Source organism: Scomber scombrus, chromosome 12 (genome assembly GCF_963691925.1).
Source record: "Scomber scombrus chromosome 12, fScoSco1.1, whole genome shotgun sequence".
NCBI lineage: Eukaryota > Metazoa > Chordata > Actinopteri > Scombriformes > Scombridae > Scomber > Scomber scombrus.
The window spans coordinates 20,524,046-20,548,747 of NC_084981.1; the positions used below are offsets into that span (position 1 = coordinate 20,524,046).

Genomic DNA, 24,702 nt, shown 5'->3' on the forward strand with positions numbered 1-24,702 from the left:
GTGAGCATCACTCCAGCGGCCATATGCAAACCTCCCTGCACAATTAATGGGAGATGTGTGCCCCTTGGCCTCATGGGTAATTTGTACGACTTGACTGGTGTGGCACAGCAGGCTGGTGTCATTTTGGTGCCACATGTGTAGCTGTGTGGCAGTGACAACTTGACAACTGATGGCTAGGGAGAGAGTTAGAAAGAGAGAGTTGGAGGGAATGTGAGGTGAGTGATTTAAAAAAAGCAAGACGGAGGAGAAACGGAGGGTGAGGCCACCTCAGGGGGGAAAAAAACAAGTTGAGTACTCTTAAAAAGATTTTTTTTAAAAAGAGTTTCTTGCCAAAAACAAAGAGGGATGGATGCGAGAATGGAGTAAATGAAGACGGAGGCTCAGGGGGGCAAGGCCAGTTAGGCCACTAATGAGTGCTGCACTGGAGGCAGTTGAGATGGGAGGGGGGAGTCGTGTTGGCGACGGCGGCAGCGGCGGTCGGCCTGTCTTTAACTAGACTGGTGTATTGATTAAACCCTTGATTTGGCCCCCGTCGCCGAACTCCACGCCAGCACCGTGCCAACCTAGCCCAGAGGGTAACGTGGAAGAGGTATGTGTGTGTGAGTTTGCGTGTGTGTGGAGAGTGGGGCTGCTAGATGAGGCGCCAGCTGCTGAGTGCCTCCACCCGCCTTCCTCCGAGACTCCCCCCCCCCCCCCCCCCCCCCACCACCATCCCTCTCCACGCGTACCCCTCACACACACACACACACACACACACCCCACACTCACCCTCCCCTCCGCTATCTATCATCTCAATATGGTGCGGGCAGCCAGTTTGTGTTGTGCTAATTTCCTCCAATAAATCAGTAATTATTGCTGTGCCGTCCCTGCTGTCTCCCCCTCCTCTCTCTTCCCTGCCCTCTCTCTCTCTCTCTCCTACTCACCCTCTCCTCCTCTATCTCACTCTCTCTCTCTCCCCCCCCTCCTTCTCCTGCAGCTGTTTTTCCATTTGTCCAGAGAGCGGGTGTTCTCAGAGGAACGCACACGCTTCTACGGTGCCGAAATCGTCTCGGCTCTTGACTACCTGCATTCAGCCAAGATTGTGTACCGGGACCTCAAGGTAAACAAAAACAGAGAGGGGAGGCTGGTTGGAGGGCATGGATGAGAGTGATTAGAAAACTTTTTTTTTTAGCCCCCCTACCCCACCTTTTGTGTTTCCACAGTTCTTAAAAAAAAAAAAAAAAAAAAAACATTCTCCGAGGAGACGAGTGGCTCAGGGTGTGTGGTAATTAAAGAGAGGGACAGGAACAAGCACACACAGATATAAAGCAGAAGAAGAAGAAGAGTAGCACGGGAGGCAGTGGCAGGCAGGGTAGAGAGGGAGGGGGTTGCTGATGCCACAGAGGTAGAGAGGTAGATGGCTCTGTCTGAGCGTCTGCCTGGCAGCCTTGGCCCCAGCCCTGCTCACAGCAGCCAAGAAAACTGAAAAGAGAAAAAGCAGACAGAGTGAGAAAAACACTTCAGCCATTAAAATTAAAAGGTTGAGTGGCTCCACTATATGCCTGAAGTTTATTTCCCTCCTCCGCTTAGAGTTTTTGTGTCTGAGTGTGTATCCTGTCAGTACGTGGGGTAATACAGCCTTTCCTTATCACTCTACCTCTGTTCTCTTCATCAGTGGCAAAACATTAACTCCACATTGCAAATTAAATATTATTCAACAACTGTGAAAAAGTGCTTGTGAGATCAATTCAAGCCAGTTCCCTGCTTTGTGTAACTCATTATAAAAATGCATTATCAGCATTACAGTTTTCTCTTTTATTTCAATAATATTGAGATTCAGATGGTGAAAACTGCATTGTGGAAATTGTTATATATATTTTTTATCCATCAGTTGGAGAACCTGATGCTGGATAAAGATGGCCATATCAAGATCACTGATTTTGGCCTCTGCAAAGAGGGCATCACAGACGCTGCTACCATGAAGACCTTCTGTGGCACGCCAGAGTACCTCGCACCTGAGGTAGCAGTTCTGTTTTATTCTTGTCTTTTGTCTTATTTCTTTCATTTACATTTTTTTTCTGATTCTCTTGCCATAAACCTCTGCACCTTCTTTTCTTATTCCTTATCTTCATCGTTGACAATGTTTCTTTCAGTTATTGTAAGATAATTTACAATAACTGTTTTTTTTACCTCCTCTACCTAACTTCAGTCTTTTTTCCTTTGATCTCCACACTATGTAGCCCCAATATGCAGGAAGTTATACTGTAGTTGCAACAATAATAAATAATTCTTAGGTGCCTATCTATACAGGCTACTATGTATTCTATATGGTAGGATATTTACATATATCAGGTAAATATAACATTAGTTATGGTAGCATCGGTCGATTTCCTAAATATTAGTCAATCAAAAAAACAAAATTATGTGACATAGTACAACAATAACCTGAATCTGTATAGATGCGGTGCTTATATGTCATTCAGCTTTACTCCTACAATTGACAATATCCCCAACAGAATGCGGACTCTTTATACATTTCGTTAATCAATTGAATTGAATCTCAGGGACTGTACGGTAAATTCTGTAAATGAGCAGATTGACTAAGGCTTTGTAGAACATAAAAGCATCTGTGGCATCCACAGGCGGGCTATCCATTAGGCAGCGTTTTTGCACTGCTCAGGGTTCCACTAGGACAGCCCCTGTGAACTGTGGGACTCATGTTTCCCAATGCACAGCGCCTGTTTATCTAACGACAGCTCTGGCTGATTAGTTTAACAACTGGGATTATTAGTGTTTTTTGATAAATGGGCATACTCTGGGTAGTTGGATGCGGGAGCTGCTTTCAGCGTTAGACAAACCACATGCACTACATCCATATCTTTGAATCATGAAGTGATGATCCAGGCACTCTCTCACAAACTCTTATCTATCATATCTGTATTGAATTAATGCATGTACATTTTCATTTTAATGCAGATTTCACAGCTGAATAGGTTGGTGAACAATAAATATGGAGCTTATGTGCGTGAAGATGGTGTTGGCTGAATCAGACAAACACACACACACACATACGCACAACATTCTTGAATTAGTTTTTTTTGCAGCCATCCGCTGTCCAGCCATCAGCGCTGCTTCACTCAAAGGCCAGTAGATCAACTGGCGAGAATGGTGCAGGACTGTGGGTGGTGGAGACAGAGCGATGGAGATGTGGAGATGAAGGCAGGAGGGGAGAGGCATGGTGTATATCCCACTTGAAAAAGTATGGAGGACAATTTGGCGCAGCATTTTGTGCTTTTTTTTCCTTTTTTTTTAGAGTCCCTTCCTTTGCGTGCCAAAAGCTGATTGGAGGCTGTTGGTTATTTTTCACAGGATGTACGTCTGTGTGCATTTATGTGTGTGTGTGTGCGCGTGTGTGCTGTGTGTGATTGTGTGTGTGTGTGTGTGTGATTGCAGTAGAAAGTGCGGGCTAAAGCGAGGCAGATGGCGGCAGATGGGCGAGGTTGGAGGAAGGTGCTCGGAAAAAACCTGGAAATCTACACCACCACCGCCGCCACTCGCCCGCCCGCACGCTCTGCTCGCCCGTCCGCATGTAAAAATAACACAGTTTGCTCGGAGCCAAGTTACAGAGATGCAAAGTAGCCGGGATTAAAAAGAAAAAGGGGGGGTGGGGGTTGAAGACAGAGGAAGATGAGAAGGGAGAGAAAATATTTCAGGGTTACAGGAGTGAAATTCAGACAGTTCCTGTGTTTGCCGTCAGTGAAAAGGGCACATAAGAAGTGAATAAAGAGGGGTTGTGTTTGCTGTGTGCCTGAAGGAACTCGTACATAGATGCTTCAGCAACACAATGCTGTAAAGTGAATAATTCCTCAGCTGAACTTGTAAAGAATTAGATTGAAGTGTTATTGTTTGTGTCAAGGATAGTCAAAAATAAAAAAAGATTAACATGAGATTAATGAACAATAAGCAATGTTGGGCCTTGTAAAGGGATGGAGCAGGATCAGAGAGTACATGGGGAGTGTTATTTTTTGTGTTTGACACATTTCCTTGTGGCTATTTTTTGTTAAAAGTGTTGACAGGGATAGATTTGGACTTTTTCCATGTATTTGTATGTGTTTGCTTATATTTTGTTTGTATGTTGTATATGTTGGGCATTGTGATTTTTTTTACTGTAACTGTAAACAATTAACAAACATAGCAACACAGTCAGTCATTAGTTAAACACCGCAAAAAAAATCAGCATAAACCAAAATCCAAAATGATGACACTGGAGATAGAAGGTCTCTGTTTGACACCGACAATATGTGAATGTATGTTCACTGTGCCCAGTGTGTTAGATGTGTGTGTGTTTTTGTGTTCCCTGTAGCCTGCTGGGTATCTGGGCTGGTACAGCCACAGGCTGTGTGTGCCCGTCCCATCTAGTCCTGTCCAGGCTGCCAAAGCCCCCATCCCGTGAGCAGCATCTAGTTGCCACATGGCTGCCCCAACAGGGACCAGGACAGGACAAGACCTTTTCCCTCATGGCTGCTTTTAATTTGAGGTCTTCTCTTTTCTCCTCTCCTCTCCTCTCTTCTCCTCTCCTTTCCTTTCCTCTCCTCTCCTCTCCTCTCCTCTCTTCTCCTTTTGCGTCTCCTCCCCTCTTTCCTCTACTCTCCTCTCCTGCTGATTTTCATTTGTTACGTCTTCTGTCTTGTCCTATTTGTTTGTCCTGTCTTTTTTATAAAGTATACATACACACACACACACACACACACACACACACACACACACACACACACACACACACACACACACACACACACACACACACACACACACACACACACACTCACTCCCATGCGTCCATGCCTAGGGCTGTGGGGCAGCATTCTGGCTCTATGTGGATTAATCTGCTCCCTGCCTGCAACCGAGCTGCCACCACTTTCTTCGGTCCCAGGACACACACACACACACACACACACACACACACACACACACACACACACACACACACACACACACACACACACACACACATACATATACATACCCAACTGGACACCTTGCATTTGTATACATTTCTGTACCTTTTTTGTACAAAGACTCAGCACACAGCACACACAGCCCTGTAGATCAGCATCGAAAACAGCCTTGTAAGCTACTCTGACTTTCATAAACTGCACACAGTGTGTATGTGTGTGTGTTTGTGTGTGTGTCTTTCCCCTAGCTGCAGGGACTGAAACAACACCAAACATCTCTAGTTTGCTGCACTCTCAAAACTTTATGAATTTGATGAGGACGGATAAATATTCCATCTGCTGTGTGTGTGTGTGTGTGTGTGTGTGTGTGTGTGTGTGTGTGTGTGTGTGTGTGTGTGTGTGTGTGTGTGTGTGTGTGTGTGTGTGTGTGTGTGCTTGCGTGTGTGTGTGTCTCTGACAGTCTCCCAGCAGTCTAAGCCAGTGTTATCCCTCCAGCCGTACCAATCAATAGTATATCTTGAGCTGGCGGCAGGCTTCGTTTCCCCAGCTCTTCTCTGCAGCTGCCAGCAGGGTGACCAGTTTAATGCACACACAAACACACACACATTTACACATAAAATAGCACTCATAACTCTCTTATTCACTTCCACGCAAATGTTGACTTGCAGGCACTGCAGCAGCCGCCTGCATCATTAGCAGTTAGCAGTTTAGTGTCGAGTGTGTTAGTTCAGTCAGTTAATGACCAACTTTCTGCCGTATTGAGCCAATGTGAAAAACTCTCAGGCAGCATTTGTTCTCACCTGTTCTTAGTGCATGATATTTAACAGGATTTATAATTGTGGGTGTACAACAGAACCTCATCTGTATCCTGCATTTTATTTTCAATTACTGATAATTAAAATGAAAATTAGACTAATTTTATACCTACTTTAAGAACCCCTCATCATTTTGATTGCTGGGTATATTACTACATGTCATGAGTTGTTAGCTCAAAGATGCAGGTTCGCTTATCTACAGTATCAAACAAACATTAAATACTTTTTAAAATTATTGTTAATGTTTTGCTGACCCTTTGCTGGCAATATTACTGTACTTACATTATACAAAATGTACCTATTAGAAGTTGTATCACACAGATTCATTTTTAAATTTCATACCCATGGATATTCATCAGTTTAAAAGTAGCAGTTTAAAATTGATCAACTTAAAAGCCGAACCAACTCAAACCACCATCTTCTCATGTTTTGACACAATCATTGAAATGTTCATGTGCCTGAAATCTGGAACATTGGAACACAAGTACTTAAATATTAAGATTGTATTTCTGAAAACAGAACATTTTGCATGAGGTTTTAGCATTTTTGTGTTTTCTGGTTATGTATTTTTACAGTTAGACTGCAGTTTGGATAAAAATCAAGTCTCTATTCAACCAAAGCTGTATGTACCTCTGCTGTTGCCAGCGGCAGATACTACCTCTGTGTATAATATATTTTCAAATCTACACTTGCTGTACATATTAATCATGTCATTTTATGATGGTTATGTCAAAAACATTTTGTGTGTGTGTGTTTGTGCATTTGTGTCTGTTATCGTGTGCTCATGTCCACCCTGCCTGGTCCATTATTAACAGTGAGAAGATGTTATTATTATTGGCGAGATGTACAACATATGCTGTTCTGGCTGCTCTCCAGCTCTGCCTGTCTGTCTGTCAGTCACACAAACACACACACACACACACACACACACACACACACACACACACACACACACACACACACACACACACACACATCATCATCATCATCATCATCATCATCATCACAGTGTAACATGTTAATAAGCTTATTATATAAATGTGAGCCTCAACAGCACCTGAAATACCTGTCTTCTTGCATCTGCCTTCCTCCTCCTCCTCTTCCTGCCTTCCTCGTGGTGATTGAACACACACCTGAAAGGATGAAAGAGAAGGAACGAGTGACATGATTAGAGGACAGAGAAGGCAGGATAAGACCGGATGGAGAGGACAGCACAAGGAGAACAGGGAGGGAATAGGAATAGGAAGGGAGCCCAGGTACAAGACTTTGATACAGGAGGGCCTTCTTTCTCCTCCACAAACGCACACGACTCACAGTACAGTACCTGTGCTCGCCAGCTTGGAGGCTGGACTGTAGAGGGCTGTTCCTGCCTTTTCCATCCAGGGACGTTCCTGTCTGTTCCTGCCAGGAGAGGATCAGTGTGCCAAAGATAGTTGGCAAGGACCAGAGGGGGCATCTGGTGGGCCACGCCAGCACACTGACTCCCTTACTGTAACAGTGGCCTCTGAAGACCTGCCATCCCATGATGTTTGCCTCTGTTTGTGTGTTTGTGTGTGTGTGTGTGTGTGTGTGTGTGTGTGTGTGTGCACATTGAAAGAGGGGGCTCCTATCTAAACCTCAGCACTTGTTATCACCGCATCGACTTCTATTCATCTCAGCTTTTAGTGTTTTTTTTATTTATCCCTTGAGCAAAATGGCATATTGACTCTCCTTTGCTGTATTTCCTCGCTCATCTGTCTCTGTCTTGACTGAATACCTTGGGCAATGTATCTGTAAAATAAATGCAGGAATGCAGAATAAAAGCAGATGCCCAATAAAACAAATGGTCCCATTAAAAAAAAAAATCTGAAACTCTGAGTTTCTGTCTCTGTATCGTCCTCAGGTCCTGGAGGATAACGACTACGGCCGGGCGGTGGACTGGTGGGGTCTGGGCGTGGTGACATACGAGATGATGTGTGGCCGATTGCCCTTTTATAACCAGGACCACGAGAAACTGTTTGAGCTCATCCTCATGGAGGACATCAAGTTCCCGCGCACTCTGTCGACCGACGCCAAGTCCCTTCTGTCCGGCCTGCTCATTAAAGACCCCAACAAACGGTGCGTGTCAAAGGTTATTGTGTGTAACTGTACATGTGTTTTACACAGATATATAGAGAGATTTTTGTCCCTTACATTTAAAATCACACAGAGGGATTCACTGTAATAATTTTTGAGACAGGTGCATTGGAGGCAAACAACCCAAATAAAAATGGAGAATGTCTGCCCTGCTTCCTGCTGGTATATTTATTTTCATCTGGGATATAAACAAACATCAAAACTGTCCCATATATACAGCATATACATAGAATTTCTAGTTTTCTGATGGTGTGAAAAAAAAAACCTCATTACCTCTGTAGCAATGTGTGCTTCTTTTGGTGTTTCATTCACCAGTTAACCTAATATTTGTGGTCTTATGATTGGATAATTTATCCAGTATTTATTTATATGTATGAAACTGTTAATGATGCTTGAAAATGTACTTGATCAAGACTGAAACATCATTCATAAATGTACCAGCAGCGAGTAAGTAAGCACAGTGTGTGGGAGTTTGTTTGTTTTTTTTCCTAAAGAAAGTATCTTTTCACCACTTCTGATAACTTTTCTCAGTTTGATTACTTTCTGTTTATCTTGCTGGTTCAAATCAAATGTTGCTTCTTCTGTTCTCAGTCATTTTTTTGTGATTATTAACATTCCTCACTCTTCTCCTCTAGGCTTGGTGGAGGACCAGATGACGCTAAAGAAATAATGAGACACAGCTTCTTCTCTGGAATTGACTGGCAGGATGTTTATGATAAAAAGGTGTGGAGCTGCATGATGATTTAGTCTTATGTGTGCCAATATCTCACCGTAAAGATATGTAATTAAGTCATTTAACCTCCTGCATGTTCACCAGTTAAAACTTTGATGAATTGTATTATATAGATGGTCAGGGTTAACTCATGTACGTGTGCATATATACAGACAGGCAGTTGTATAAAGCACATGGCATTATGGAGAGGTGTGACCTTGTATCCTGAAGGTCTGTCAGTGTGTGCATGTGTTTGCTCATATAACACCACCAAGTGTGACTCCTGTGTCCTGTGTGACAACACCTATTGCATGTTACACAGGTACTGAGCTTCCTCTCTTCACTTTGGTCTCTCCTCTCCTTTTCTTCACATCCTCTCCTCATATTCATGTTTGACAGTCTATCTGTTTTTAATCTAGTCTGCTGATGACAAAGGCACACACAAGTGGTTCTGAATAGATAGAATACGGTGAACTCTTAAAGTTTTTTTAAGATGATGGAGAGCAACTTTGATAATGCCGCTAAAGTGTGAATAAAGGTGAAGGTACAGGCCCTGCTGTTTCTGAGCCTTTACACCCACTACTATAATTTGCGATCAACTACAGGAGGTTTTGTGACTCTGAGAGTTTGATTTTATTCAAGCAGCTGCTCTGTGGTTTGAAACAGTTTTGCCCGCATTGTTGTACGATCTAATCTTCCCTCTGTGTGTCCTCCTCCCCTTTTTTGTCCCAGCTGGTTCCTCCGTTCAAGCCTCAGGTGACGTCGGAGACAGACACCAGATACTTTGACGAGGAGTTCACAGCCCAGACCATCACAATAACTCCACCAGAGAAATGTGAGTCTCCTCTTTATCGGTCTCTCTCTCTCTCCCTCTCTCTCTCTGTCACACATGTATGCACAAACATATGCCCGCATTAAAACTTGACAAAATCTCACTTTCATTTTTGTTTATGCAAATATTCTCAGTGGAGAGAAGTGTATAAATAAGCAGAGTGGCAGAAAATGCTAATTTACTGGTTTGGGGTGTGTGTGTGTTTATCAACTTCTTATAAGTAATGTTTTAATATTACCATTAAAATAGAAAACCAGCATCTGACATCCCAAAAAATCAGTTTCAAGTAGTGTACATTTGAATTGTTATACTAGAATTAATTTCTCTAAATGATCATGATGTTAATAAAATTGTTTGTGTAGTTGCACATTCAGGAGATTAGCAGCTGAAAGTGTTCAAATGTAGCTTTTTTTACTCACATTTATTACTTTAATAATCACAGTTTTACACAATTTCTTAGTAACAAGTTACATTTTGTGTGTGTGTGTGTGTGTATGTGTGCTGCCATCTCTCTTTTTTCAAGGTGAGATATTTCCTCTCGAATTAACTTGGGGAACAAACACTCAAACGTGCCGTTTTCTGTTTATTCAAGTGTCTCTGTTATAGTCCTCGGGCCACACGCTGCTCTTCACAGGCTCTAGAAAAAAAGATACAGGTTTCAAAATGCTCGGCACTGAATTATGCATGAGTTGAACCGGTGTGTTTCTCTGCACTAATGTGAGGTTCCACTTGTTTTGTAGGTCACACATCAGTTAGTTAGTTAGCGATTGATTGGCACATCAAAGACACACTTGTTAATTGAAGCATGTTCAGTTTAAATCTACGGGACCAAAACAGATTACGAACACGACACTCAGTGATGTTTAAATAACGGTAATTTTGAGATGGTAAAACATACCTGGCAATGTATAAATTGCATGTTTTGATGTTATGTATTTACATTACCTGAAAAAGTGACATTTAATGATAAAAGCAGGGATGAATGCAGTCATAAATTAACTGGGAATTTGAATTTTTTTTCGTCTCTTAGTTGACGAGGACGGGATGGACTGTCTGGACAACGAGAGAAGACCGCACTTCCCACAGTTCTCCTACTCTGCCAGTGGGCGGGAATGAACTGTCCATCACGTTGACGTCATTACAGCTGGTCTCTGAGGTCATCCCTGTGGGACAAAAAGACCCACAGCTTTGGACCAACCAAGAACAACCCTGACTTGAAGGATTTTGCCCATCTTCTCCTCCTCCTCTCTTTTTCACCTCTCCAATCTTCCTCTTGTTTTTTTAAAAAAAAAACATTTTTGTGAAATCCCTTTTTAGAGAGATGCTTTCTCACAGGTACAAACTTCCAGACAAAATTACCCTCTAATTCTGCACTGCAACTCTAGGTGATCCAAACTGTGATGGGATCAGTTACTGTGTAATGTCCCTTTAATGAAAGGAGCATCGCTGGTGGCCTGCTGTGCTTTGACGGTCCCGTCAAACCCACGTCTAAAAAAAACAAAAAAAACCAAACTAACTAGACACTTCTGATCGAGTTAAACAGCTGATGCATTTTTAAGGGGACGTTTTGTGGCTTCTTATCTGTATGATGGAGATACAGCGTTTTAAGTCATTCAAACCCAAACTGCCATTACCGGTTGTATCTCAGGCTTTTGCAGACAGACAGATACTCAGACTCACACAGACACTCAAGTCTGATTTCAAATCCTCACATAGATAATTCTGGGACTGACTGAGGCTGCCTGGCATTAAGGACGTAGTTGTCAACAGTGAGCAGAATCCCACACACCTCATGTCGTAGACAGACTCGAGCAGGATTTGACTCAGGTTTTGCTCAGTGCAATTCATTATTGTTGTTGCTGCTATTTCAACCACTACCACAACTATTACAGGTACTACTACTTTTCCTCCTCCTACTATACTACTACTGCTATTACTAAAACCCGGTGCTACACTACTAGCTTAATGCTGCAGGTCATTACACAGGCGCCAGCAACACATCGTCTATGCTTGTACAGCTGTAGAACAGGTGTTATTACTGCTCCTAATGTACAGCTATTACACATCACCTCAGTAGATTAAGAAGATAAACAGGATGTCATGTTTGTGTGTGTGTGTGCGTGCTTGTGTGAGCGACTTTGAGGAACTATTAAGGGTTTGTGTTGAAGAAAGCACCTCAAAGCACAGCAGTTCAGAAGCCTGAAGCTCCCAAACCTTGAGCTTTACTACGTTACCCACAATGCAGTGCAAGGTGGTTGACTTATCTGTCAATGCAGAGGTGAAAATGAGAGGAAAATGGTTGACTTGAATGTTCTCCCCAGAGGTTTTTGTTTTTTTTTGTTTTTAAAAAAATGCTAAGTCCCCTCTGAGTTTAAATCTCTACTGTCCCCAAAAGGGAAAAAAACAAACAAAAACGGTACTTTGTGTCGATGATGGAAAGCTTTACTGTGACATATTGTTATCTTGGCTTTGGGAACCACACGGCTGTACCTCTCTGTCTTTGTGCAGGAAAAGTGAAACTGCAGCAGGAACAGATTCACCAAAGAGCGAAAAGAGAAATACGGGAAAGCAGGGTTGGGCATTGGCTGAGATGAGATGAAAGAGAGTAAAAGTGTAAAAATCTCCATGAATGATACGATATGAAATATTTATGATAAGTTATGATGTATTGATGAGCGAGATAGCAGCTGTTTCCTGTGAGTTTCTTATGAAGGATGTTTAAACAGAAGACATTATGGTCTGTGTGGAGGTATGCATCAACAGTTATGGGTTTACACCAATCACAGCAATGGCTATAATATATATATGTTCTATTTATTGTTCTACTCATCGGTTTTATATTTAAACTTTTTCTATTGTTATTACATTATTTTAGAGAAAAATATTGTTATTTCTTAGGGCTGAGAGGAAAAAAAGGCACCTCAAGAAACAAAAATGGCTAAAGAATGTAGGAGGGAAAGCAGATAGCCTTCCTAATCCATTGTTTATTTAAATGACATTTTTGTGTTGTTTTGTGACCAAAATGTGACAGAGGAGAAATGACAGGACACACTGAAGACAGCTGATAGTTTACTGTGAAATTATTGAGGGAAGAAATAGTTTGGGATGGGGATAGAAAGCCAGGAATTTATTCCTCTTATTCACAGTTTCTTTCTCTAAGTTTATCCAAATCACGGCTTTTCTCACCTGATTGGATATTGACACAAATGTTCCCAAATGTATTTGATCTTACCACAGGTGTGTGTTGGTGAAGGCTGAGGTACAGTTCAGAAAGAAAGGTGAAGTGGAAGTTGAGCAGAAAGGGAACAAGTGCAGCACAGAAGTCTGAATGTAAAACGATAATGGTGAAAAAGACTCAATACTGAACTGTAATTGTTACTTGTAAGTGTCGAGAGCAGAGTAGTGGAAGAAGTCGAAAGAGTGGCACAACAGTGTTAGGATATGAAATGTGACAAATATGGAAGGGAGTGTAATAAAGTCTGTCTTTGTTTTTTTGTTATTTATTAAGATTTTAGTTGAAAAAGAGCATTTTCCTCACTTCACATACCTTTATTTAAAGAGTGGAGATGATGAGAGTTGGGTTGTGACCCTGCACGTCTCTGTCTTTACTACGTTCTGTCATTTCTCTAGTCCGGACTTTGTTTGTGGTTGTTGAGTCGTCACGTCTTCCAGTCTGACCAACAAAATTTCAAATCCCCCTTCGATTTTCTCGGTCTTTAAAAGGCCGGGTAAGCCTTATGGTTTATCTCAAAATAAGTTTAAAAAAAAAACGTTGACATCCAGCACTTCAGAGTCAATTTGCCAGTTGTGAGGACATATATTTTTTAAAAAACAAAAATTGAAATCTCAACTGCATCCAAAAAAAAACCAAACATTTGTGTTCATGTGCGTTTTTACTGAGGAAGACGTCACCTTCAGGATCTGGACAACACAGATTCAAATGAGAGCACCAGGGGATGTGCTCTTATTAGATATAGACAAATGTATTCCATCTATTTATTTGAATGTTTTTATTATTATCAATGACGGATAACTTGAATTTCTTTTCTAATTAATTTATTTGATGTCATTTTGTTTTTGGAGTTTAGCTGTAAGGGGGTGTAGTTGTGTTTCATTCTGCAGTTGAAGTCTTCAGAGACTTTGTTTTAAAAATAAATGCCTCCTCTTTTTTTTCTTTACAGATATCTCTTATACGACACATTACCTGTTTTTCCGCTGCTCTTGAGTCCATATGCTTTACTCTTGCACATCCATTAAATTGCTAATAGCTAGCAAAGGCGCTTTATGGCAGAAAGTATAAAAGGATGGCGCTGGCCTGCATGCTGTAGTTCTCCTCTGTCCGCACAACCAGTCCTGAGTCAAAGTAACACTTAGAACTCTTATGAAAAATACTTCTGTCTGATCGATTGAGCTTGTCTGGCACAGCTGAGGTGGCCGAATAGTTCAAAATGAGTACAAATCCCACCCAGCTGGCACTCTAGACAGGCTCAAGCAAACGCTCCCAAGTATTTGGAAGGATTTCAGCTTTGATTTGACCCAGGTCTGCGAGCGACTGAGGAGTTATAGCTGTATGTGCACGCTTAACGCCAAAACCATTAGAAACCAGAGTTCATAAAATACCGCTTTGTTGCTTTGGCCACAGCACTTTCACATCCACTACTTTCTATATGATTCAGAGGAATTTGATTCAGCCCTGCTTTAAAGGAAGATTTTTAGCTTTTTTTTTAATGTTTTTAAGAAACGGAGGATTTGAAAGCACATCTCCCCTCCACATCTTTGATTTTGCTCTGATGTCTAGAGTTGGCAAAACCTGGTGTGATCATGTCCTTCATGCTAGAGTTGTCCTAGCTGGGGCAAAAACAGACAAGTCAGTAAAGTCACTCAGTGAGAATTTTCCGTAAATTGGTCAGACTTTGTAAACTTAAGTGTTTGGGGAAAATCCGCTGAGCAATCATTGCATCTTCACTGACTCCTCTTCCTCTTCTGTTTTAAAAAGTTTTCCCTCCAACTCTCCTTGTTCAGTCTCAAGTTCATTTACTGGCAGCAACAAAGCAAGAGGCTGATTCTAGGGTCAGAGATCATTTAAAAATATATATTTTTTCCTCCCAAATTCTGTAAGTGGAGAATGTGGAGCTTAGTAATCCTCTTCATTGATGTGAGTTTTCCCTTAATAACCATGATTATGAATCAGTTGTGGGCACACTTTGTCTCAGCTGTTATCACCAAACAGAGGTTCTCCGACTGGATGCTGAAGTTCAGTTTCAGCCTCCGCACAGCTTTACTGGTGCCCCTGACTGGTGTGAGTGTACAGTATGTGAAATATCAGACGCTGCACTGACAGTGTTCACTTAAGCTGCTGCTGTTTGTACTGTACATTTATCACACAACAGATCTGACTCCAATAGTATTTGAATAATATGTTAAATCCTTTCAAAGACTTAGGCTGCTCTGTATTTATCTTGCACGTTGTTAATGAAGCGACGGTGGAAGCCAAAAATCACAAACCATGCTCCGCCTGTCGTTTAATGCAGATAATGCAGAAACAGCTCAAGTGTTTGGAGGGATTTCTGATAGTATTTGACCTCATGTCCGCGACAGAATCCCTTACCTTTCTTATCTCTCTGGTACTAGTCTATTATCATCTTGATTATTAACATGAACAAGCATGAAATGCATTTATTTATAAACAGCAAACAAAAAATGGCAAACATGTACAAATATTACAAAGTGTAACTGACTTTTAATTTCATGTCCATGTCCATCTACTGTAGCTTTACAGCTGTGTGAGACATTTCTGAGTGGGCCCGTTTCCCTGAAGCACTGTAATACTAAAGTCAGCTTTGCTCCGTGACTTGTCAGCGGAGCAGAGCTGATGTTGACTCTGAGACAGTGTCGGGAACCCCAGCAGATCCAGAAAGATTCAGAGAAAAGCAGATCAAACAGCCTTTTTCTGTCCCTCATGCTGTCAGGATGCTGGCCAGTGAGGCCGCGAGGATGTGAAAACAACAAATTACCATCAACATGAAGCTGTTTTTTACACTGTACATCCTTAGTATTTTTACACATAAAATGTATATGATAGGGATGCACATTATTTTCCTTCTTACAGACAGCTTCAATAAAGCACTATGTCAATCTGCTGTAATGGTGTGGGCTTTTTGTTTGTTTTGTAGCTAAAAAATCCTATTTACTGCCTTTTAGCTCAAGATTATCATAAGAAAATCTAGAAAGCTGTATTTAATTAATAATGCAGTCCATCCCAAAAGTTCATAAATGTACCACTAATTTTTTTATTTTTTTTAAATTAAATCTGGAAAGAAATCTCAAAAAATGTTTTATATAAAAACATTAAAACATCATCCTAATGCCTTTAACCACTCTATATACTGCAGTATCAGTCCATTGCAAAATATAAAATATAAACCTGATTTTCAGTTCTGGTAAAACATAATGTAAACATTTTGTGTTCACTGCACCTTAATGTAAAATAAACACACATACTGTATATGTATCAGTCTTCCTGCAAATCAGCCATTGAAAAAAAAAAAAAAAAGATTAACAGTTTGACAGGAGATTTCTGATGCTGAACAAATCCACACAGAAGAGCAGAGGTGATGATGAAGGAGAAGGCAGGCAGGACAGATTCATGTGGTCAGGGTGTCGACTCGTCTTGTGTTGGGAAGCTAGAAAAACACATACACAACGTTCAATAAAACTTGTTTTTGAGCGTCTATATATGTTTCCAGCATCATTAGTCACGAAGAGACAAAAGTCTTCTTACAGGTTTAATTTTAGTAAACTGACAACTATAACATCCTCCAGAGGAGAAGAGACACCGTCACAAATTAATTTAGTAACAGAGTGGTGACTCACACACTCCTTCCTCTGTGTGTGTGTGTTTTTTTTTTTTTTTTTACCTCTATGCGTAGGTTCTTCATCTCCTCATTGAGTGTGTTTCTCTCCTGCATCAGCTGGGTCTGTTTGGCCAACAGCTCACACACCTGCTGGGCGCTGCTCTGACAGTGACGGTCCAACTGCTGCAGCCTGCAAAACACACACACACACACACACACACACACAGTATAAACGCGGTGTGTGAAAGAGTTCATTGTCTGCAGGAGCGGCTGTGTTCGAGGGGTCACACTAATTGGGACGTCCCAGTAATGATCAACATTTTTCTCCATAATCACACATACTGTTCAACTATGTGACGAGAGCTAAAGAGTGACAACAGAGTGATATAATCGACTGAGGAGAAAACCTTTTTTTTTTTTTTTTTGTTGGCTGATAGATAAAATATTTTGATTGATTGATTGATTGATTGACTGTCCAGACACACTCACGTGGAGAGCTGTGAAAATAAACCCAGCTGTTCTCAACAGGCGCACGAGACAGCCAACATATTCTTCTTGGACTGATGAGTGATATGTTTCCTGAGCCAATCAGCAGCAAACACACAGTACGAGACACCTAAAGAGTCCGTTTACTCAAAGAGATGTTTGTCTCCACTCTAATACAACAGAGGTGAATAGAATTTGGTTTGAGAAATGGCATTTTAGTCAATTATAACATCTCCTTCCCTCTTTCTCTGTTTTACTTTGGATCAGCCACAGAACGTGCCAGTTAGGAGTTTTAATTTTTTCAGTATGTAGAAAATCCAATGAAAACTGTCAAATTAACGTCTGTGGAGTAAAAGGGACACTGATGTGAACAAAAATCACTTGAATTTTGAGTTATGTGTCAATAGAAACTGTTGTGAAGGAGGAACTAAAACCTGATGAAATAATAAAGGTCTTAATTCAATAAAAAATTTATTTATTTAATTATTTCAGTTCATGACGTCCTTGATTTAAAAATGGGTGGTCTCAGTTTGTTTGATGTCCATCATCAGCTCCTGTTAGCGTGAATTTTTACTTCATATTATTTAGAACTGAAGCACAGAGCTTGTTATGGACGACTTTGCCAAAATTCAACCAGTGCTATGACTTTTTCTATCCCGATAACCTAAATTTTAGCTTAGCCTGATAATTTTAACTCCAATTTTTAACCAAAATGCACAGTGCCAGTCAAAGCTTTGGACACACCTTCCCATTTATTTGAATGAGGAAGTGAGTCCAAACGTTTGGCGGGTACTGTATACAGAAGAGAAAAATGCATCCTAGTAGAAACATTAGTCCACCAAATGCTTTTTTCGGTGCATATATTTATTACAATATTAATTTTTATTGTTACAATTTTATAACTGTCATAGAAACATTACGATCTGATTAACGTCAGATTTTGGTTTGATCGCTGCCTTTCAGCTACTGCATCACCTCCACGTCTGCAGGCGCAGTATTAAACTTACTCTGCTATCACATCCACTTAAACAGTGTTATTATTTGATCAACACAAAGTCCAGTGATATTAAAAGCTCTTTGTGGATCCGGCTCTCTTTCAATATTTACAACATTTGGTTTCATATCAGCCAAGAGGATAGATTCCTTTCGCACAGTTTCAGTCAATATTGTGTTTGTGGGAGTGTGTGTGTGGAGTCTTTGTTATTTTGTTACCTCTGGGGGAGCTCTTCCAGTTTAAAAACCGACCTTGTAGGGACCAATAGTCCAAAGCCTTGTCCTAATGAGGCAAAACGTCTTTCCTGAAGTCCTGGTTAGGGTTATGGGTCAGGTGTGAATGGAGGTTAGGTTACGGTTTGGGTTAGAGTTTGGGGGCTGTCTACAATGAATGAAAGTCAATGCAATGTCCTCACAAAGATAGCTGTGCAAACCTGTGTGTGTGTGTGTGTGTGTGTGTGTGTGTGTGTGTGTGTGTGTGTGTGTGTGTGTGTGTGAGAGAGAGGGCAGTGGTATTTTCCAGCTGGGGTTTGGGTCCATGAATAGTGTAAGTGTTAAATGTGTTTTGGGGGCGGAGGTGGAGTGTCTGTTAAATATTTCCCACCAGCAGCTCATTATTTCATCCATTCATTCATCCCCTCCTCTAGTGCAGCAGTGAGCTTACACACACACACACACACACACACACACACACACACACACACACACACACACACACACACACACACACACACACACACACACACACACACACACACACACACACACACACACACACACACACAAACACACACACACACACACACACACACACACACACACACACACACACACACACACACGTTTGCACAGCTATCCTTGAGAGGACATTGCATTGACTTCCATTCACAGCCTAACCTAAATCTTTCTGTTAACCATAACCAATTCATGCCTAACCTTAATTCCTTAACCAGGTCCTCAGAAATGACATTCTGCCTCATTAGGACCAGGCTTTAGTCCCCATGAATACGACTGGTCCCTACAAGGTTGGTGTTTATACGAGAAAAGGTCCCAGTGAGGTAACAAAAACGTGTTCGCACACACAGGTTTATGTAAGTCACTTGTGGGGTATTAACGTGAACTTTTTTCTCTCATTTGTCTCTTTCCTGAAGACTTACCCTAACATTAATCACTGACCCAAAAAATCACTATTTTACCAATTCAGGACACAACTTTGGTCCTCAATTGCACAAGCTGTCCCTCAATTAACTGGTCTTAAGTCTAGCATGTGTCCCTGAACATGACTTAAGTCATACCCACACACACTCCTACCGTCCTGATAATGAGACGGAAGGAAACTCTCATCACATTTGCATTTTCAACCAGCCATCAATATTTATCCATATTTCTCTTACAACAGGGAAGTATCTTTTTTTGTCTCACTCGACATCCTACAAGATGGTTAAGTTGTCTTTTAGAAGTGTATGTTTATGTTCATGTGCAAAGTAGTACTTCGCTGCTGTCTCACAAATACTTTACAGCACACTTTAGTATATCAGTGGCTGCCAGCCTGGATGTCGGCCCCTCAAAGGGTCACAAGAGTCAATCTGAGGAGTTGTGAGATGATCAAGAAAGTTAAGAAAATAGAAATAAAAAACACCATATCTGTAATTTTGTGTCAAATCTTTCCTTCTTAACAGTTTGACAGCAATCTGATAAGTGAACTCTGCTCACATATCAAACATATGCATCCTGTGATGAGGATGAGGAGTCTTGAGTAGACGTTACTCGGCTATGAAGCCAAAAAGGTTGTACTGCGTTTTTATATGAAATACTCAAAGTAACAATCTTTTACTTTGTCTGTCACTATTTCAACAGGTTCAAAAGGTGACAAGAAAGGCAGGAATGAGGCGTGGGATAAAGAAGAAGAGTAGGAGGAGGAGGATGAAGAGAGTTGTGGCTTGGGGCACAGAGAGACAGAGAGAGGTAGCTGGGGGGGAGACAGATGCCCCTGCCCTGCTGGTCATGTTGGCAGTGGCAGGGCTGCCTGTGTGTGACAGAAGGGGGGAGGCGAACATCCCAACTCTCCCCCACAATCTGCTCCCTGCCCCCCCCACGCATTCTGCCCCGCTTGTCCTCACTCTGCCCCGCACTGTGCCGTCTTCCACCGCAGGGTTTAATCCTGCTTCTGCCTGTCCCTCTTCCTTCGGGCCTCAAGTTTCTCAGCACCCTTTTTCATCGCCATCAGGACTCCCTGCTTACATCCTGCCCTCCTTGATCCTCCATCCTTCCATCCTGACTGGTTTATCCCAGACCTGGAGGCTCTGTCCAGTCCTGGAGGCTGCGGGCGATGACTTCCCTCGCAGCCTGGTGCAACTACAGCCGGCTGCCAAGGTGTCCTGACCAGCCAAACCCATCTCCGTCCTCCCATTCTCCTCCTCCCTCCTACTCCATCACACAGCACCACAGCACGACGCAGCAGGGTCCTGCCACGTCACACAGTAACACACACACACACACACACACACACACACACAAAAAGAGCCCCGCTGTGAGTGAAGGCACAAAATACAGACACTACCGATGTGCTGCACACACAACGCAGGAGATATCACCTACACACACACACACACACACACACACACACACACACACACACACACACACACACACACACACACACACACACACACACACACACACACACACACACACACACACACACACACACACACACACACACACACACACACACACACACAAAGGAGGACCTAAAGGTCAGAAACAGAGCCTGTGTTCTGATCTGTAAATATTTGATGAGCAAAGTGTTGAGAGTGTGTCGACTGAAGGCCTTCAACTCAACACCGCTGAACTAATCAGAGCCACCCTGAAAAAATGTGAATCTTTATCCAATCACAGTCTCTCATCTTGATGTCTGAAGATGTATGAAACACTTTAAAACAGTTTTCTCCTGTAAAATAATCTGCAGCAGAGTTTTAGAGAAGATGGATTCACGTATTGATTGATTCAGTCTGCTGACCTGCTGACATGGCATCTTGATAACATAAACTAAATGTTATCTACCTTCTCTGAGGAATCATGCTGCACATTCAGTTCATGCAAATTACAAAAAAACTCGAACACCTCCAGAGATATATCGAGCAGTGTGGACAGTTTTTGTTTTACTTTGCTAATTTTCTAGAAATCAGTCTCTATATTTTTCTGCCTTCACTATACATGGAGGTGGGTTTTGTTTGTGGTGCTTACAGCACTTGAAAATTTCAGCAGCAGAACATCTTAGTAGATACAATGATTAGTTGATTGCACAAAACATAAGTTAATGGTTTTTGTAATTTTTTAAGTAAAAAAAGCTAAAGGTTTGCTGTTTTCAGCTTCTCATATGTGATGATTTCATTCTTTTTTGTCATCCATTTTTTGGAAACTAAATAAAAGCTAAATAAAGCTCTTAGTTTTGGACTGTTCAGACAACACAACACCTACTCTAAATCTTTGACTCAGAAAATTGTAGCATCATGTTTCACTATTTTAAGCCGTTTTATAAAGCAAATGATTAATCAAGTAATAGTCTGCAGATTAATCAATAATAAAAATAAAAGTTAGCTGCAGCCCTAAAACCAAAATTATTGGCATGGTCGGATACGATGAGAGGCGAGTGGGAAAAAAAAGTGAGAGAATATTTAAAACAGTAATGATGCAGCAGAGGCTGAAACCTCCTGACTTTGAGTCCTGAGTATGAGTCAAGCTCCCATAAAGCATATGGATAGTCTTTTACAGAAAGAGCCTCTTTGAACCTCACTAACCCAGCTTTTCACACAGGCTTTCTGTTCAAAGTTTTAGCCTCTGAGCTGAGATAACCCTGATGACATCACTTTGACATCATCAGGGTTGTTTCCTCCGCATCCATAGACGCCATTACAACCGTACATACACTTATTTCGATGTTTACATTTTGATTAGTGTGACATCTGAGAACAAAGCAGTCGTCATGTTACAGTGTTATTATTTTCAGTTCTAGTTTTCCATTTATAAATTTGAGTCACTAAGTTGTAAAATATCCTGGATGCAGTTATTAAGGAGAAACGGCAACACTGCTAATGAAACAAATTCCAGTAGTGGAGGTTCAAACACTGCAGCATGAATGCTGCAACATGCCAGCAGCCATTCACACATGCCAGTCGGACAGAAAGTCAGCTGAATGGGCAGCCAGTAAATCAGTCGGTCAGGTCACGCTCTGAGATGTTTAAAGCTGCTGCAGGTTGTAAGCTGAAGGTTTATGTAATGCAGTAAGTAAAGCTTTGACCCTGGCACACACATAAACAACCACACACACTCAGTTTGTCTGGCCAGAGAACTGCCAACCTTTGGCCTCCTTATTCAACACACACACTCACTCTCTCTCTCTCTCTCTAATCCACTGCTTGTCTCACCTTGCATACCCTGCCTCAGAGGGGGATGTGTGTGTGTGTGATTAAGGTAGCGCTCCTTCCAGCAGCTAAAGCAGCAAATCCAATAACTGGCCTCTATCGACTGGCACACTCATTAATTAGGGCTTAATACGGCTTAATGCTCGGGCACTGCCCTAGACCAGCACACACAGACACGCACGCACACACTGCAGGCTGGCTCGCCTCTGCCTACTGCCTGGAACTGGCGATGAGAGAAGGAAACTTGGATGGATTTGTGGATGGAATGATGGAAAAACAGATAAATAGATGTTTAGGTGGAGAGGATCTGCAGTTTGTGGGTAAAAAAAAAAGAAAAAAAGAGGGTTGACAGTTTGTGGTGTCAGCGAGGTGCAGGACAGAAGCAAAGGAGGGACAGAGGAAACAAAGAGGCTGAAGGATCCAGCTCCAGCCGTCACCTCCCTGCCGCCTGCTGCTGGCCTGGCTGACGACTGATGGGAGGGGGGTTGGAAGGAGGGGAGCCTCCCCGCTGACCTGGTGAAAGGACACCACCTGCTGGATCCCATGGTTAACTGACATACACACGCAGACACACACACCCACACACACACACACACACACACAACAAACACCTACACTGAAAAAAATTCCTCGATTATCCTCCAAAAAATACCTGAAACCATTTTTCAGAGCAGTTCCAAGTGTGTGTTTTTGCTCTCCGGCACACAAACTAAAAGCAGGTTTTGCTGGGAGGCAGTTTGCAGTAATTTCCCCTGACAGCCCGATAATCAAACTCTGCTCACAATCTGCACCTCGAACCACCGCACTCTCTATTGACTGCTGCTACTAAGGAGATTAATTACAACACACACAAACACAGTCACCTCTCTGTGGTATACATCAGTCGTAGCCCACAGCTAACGTCTAAACTCTGCTGTGTCTGTGTGTGTGTATGTGTGTTTTTGTCTGTGTTTGCATATTTATTTACAGGTGGGAGCATATGTCCTAAAGGCACGGTCCAAAGGGAAAGTGCTAACGTCATGTTAGAGAAACAGAGAGACGGTAATAGAAAAAAAAGGAAGATCTGGAAACAGCGTGCGGGTCTGTCATTCAACAGTCCCATATGACTGTTTGAGTTTTTATTACTCCAAAAATCCGCTAGTGGAGCGTGTCACTTTAAGAAAATATTTAATAGATTGCAAATACATGATCAAAATCCACACAGTAAACTAATGTCTTACTGTATATTCTGTATGTTTCTAAAAAATAACTACTCAGCATGGATAATATTAAGGAACATTACAGTACAGTGTACTTCATATTTAAGTATCCAAAATGTCCTTTTATAGCACATTTTTTGTGTGAAGTTGAATGTGGGGTACAAATAAAGAGCACATTTCAACAGTGTTCTTGCAATGAGATCTAAAGGGAGATGCAGGAGAACACACACAAACACACGCGCACACACACACACAAATCTGAACATACTCAAATAAAATGGAAAAATCAGTAAAATTAAATAGGACTCTCTGCTAGAAACCCTTAAAGATCATGAAAAATCTGAACCCCGAACACACTAACCTTTGGCTAACTCAACCTGCGTGTGTGTGTGTGTGTGTGTGTGTGTGTGTGTGTGTGTGTGTGTGCGTAGCAGGCGGGGGGCCTTGGGGGGGAGAGAATGCAGGCAGACGGCCTTGGCTTGCCTGGTTACAACAACACCGCCAGGGGCATGAAGGCTGCAGCTGCCACACACACACACACACACACACACACACACACACACACACACACACACACACACACACACACACACACACACACACACACACACACACACACACACACACACACACACACACACACACACACAAAACCATATTTCGCCCAATCCCATACCCACCATCACCACCCTCACACCCCAGAGCTCGAGCTAAATCTTGGCTGGCACACAACTGCACTCAAGAATGTATGTGTGTGCGTGTGTGTGCGTGTGTGTGTGTGTGTGTGTGTGTGTGTGTGTGTGTGTGTGTGCCTGAAGGCTATGCCCCTCTCCCTCTCCACCAACCTGTCATGCCAGTTGTTGCTCTTGCTAACATGCATATTTGACATGGAAACACGATTGGTGACACTGTGGGTTTTGATCTGGATGAGACAAACATGCGTTGTTCCCTCTCTGCGTTTGATTTTCTTTGCTTTTCTTCATGTTGCCTGTTAGTTGGTTGGTTTATTTTCAGTTTTGACTTATTTGCTCCTTTCAGACATGAGCTCACTCTTCACATCTTCTGGCAATTTAACATGTCTGCGTCATGTTTGAAAAGACACTGAGTCTGTTTACATTAAAGGTTAATTCTTTAACATAAGGTTACTCCTCTTGTGAATTCAAAGGAGACACACATAAGATCACTTGTAAATGTCTCAATATAAAAGTGTGTAGATATTAATCATCCAAAAGTCTGACATCACTTTCCCACGGGTAATATAGTTAGTATTTACTTAACATATATATATATAATAAGTGTATTGTGCTGCATTAACATGGTGCAGGGGTGTAATAAATG

The 24,702-nt window shown here is 41.9% G+C and overlaps 2 protein-coding genes across 3 annotated transcripts in view; one reads left to right on the forward strand and one right to left on the reverse strand.

Moving 5' to 3' along the window:
* akt3a (v-akt murine thymoma viral oncogene homolog 3a) overlaps nucleotides 1–10,627 on the forward strand; it is a 45,699-nt gene extending 35,072 nt beyond the window's left edge. The window contains exons 8-13 of the mRNA XM_062430050.1: nucleotides 977–1,099; nucleotides 1,871–1,999; nucleotides 7,632–7,846; nucleotides 8,500–8,587; nucleotides 9,309–9,411; nucleotides 10,439–10,627. Of these exons, the coding sequence (XP_062286034.1) occupies nucleotides 977–1,099; nucleotides 1,871–1,999; nucleotides 7,632–7,846; nucleotides 8,500–8,587; nucleotides 9,309–9,411; nucleotides 10,439–10,524 (744 nt within the window). The 3' untranslated portion in view covers nucleotides 10,525–10,627. The remainder of the gene's footprint in view (nucleotides 1–976; nucleotides 1,100–1,870; nucleotides 2,000–7,631; nucleotides 7,847–8,499; nucleotides 8,588–9,308; nucleotides 9,412–10,438) is intronic.
* A 4,389-nt stretch (nucleotides 10,628–15,016) lies between these two features.
* sdccag8 (SHH signaling and ciliogenesis regulator sdccag8) overlaps nucleotides 15,017–24,702 on the reverse strand; it is a 45,634-nt gene continuing 35,948 nt past the window's right edge. The window contains exons 17-19 of one of the 2 annotated variants that reach the window (XR_009927008.1): nucleotides 19,983–20,206; nucleotides 16,326–16,452; nucleotides 15,017–16,091 (exon numbers count right to left, since the gene is read on the reverse strand). Coding sequence is in view for 1 of the 2 variants with exons in the window: in XM_062430045.1 (XP_062286029.1) it covers nucleotides 19,897–20,206 (310 nt within the window). In the remaining variant the exon portion in view is untranslated. Of the gene's footprint in view, nucleotides 16,092–16,325; nucleotides 16,453–19,412; nucleotides 20,207–24,702 lie in introns of those variants that run through there. The other variant, XM_062430045.1, reaches the window with a different exon arrangement.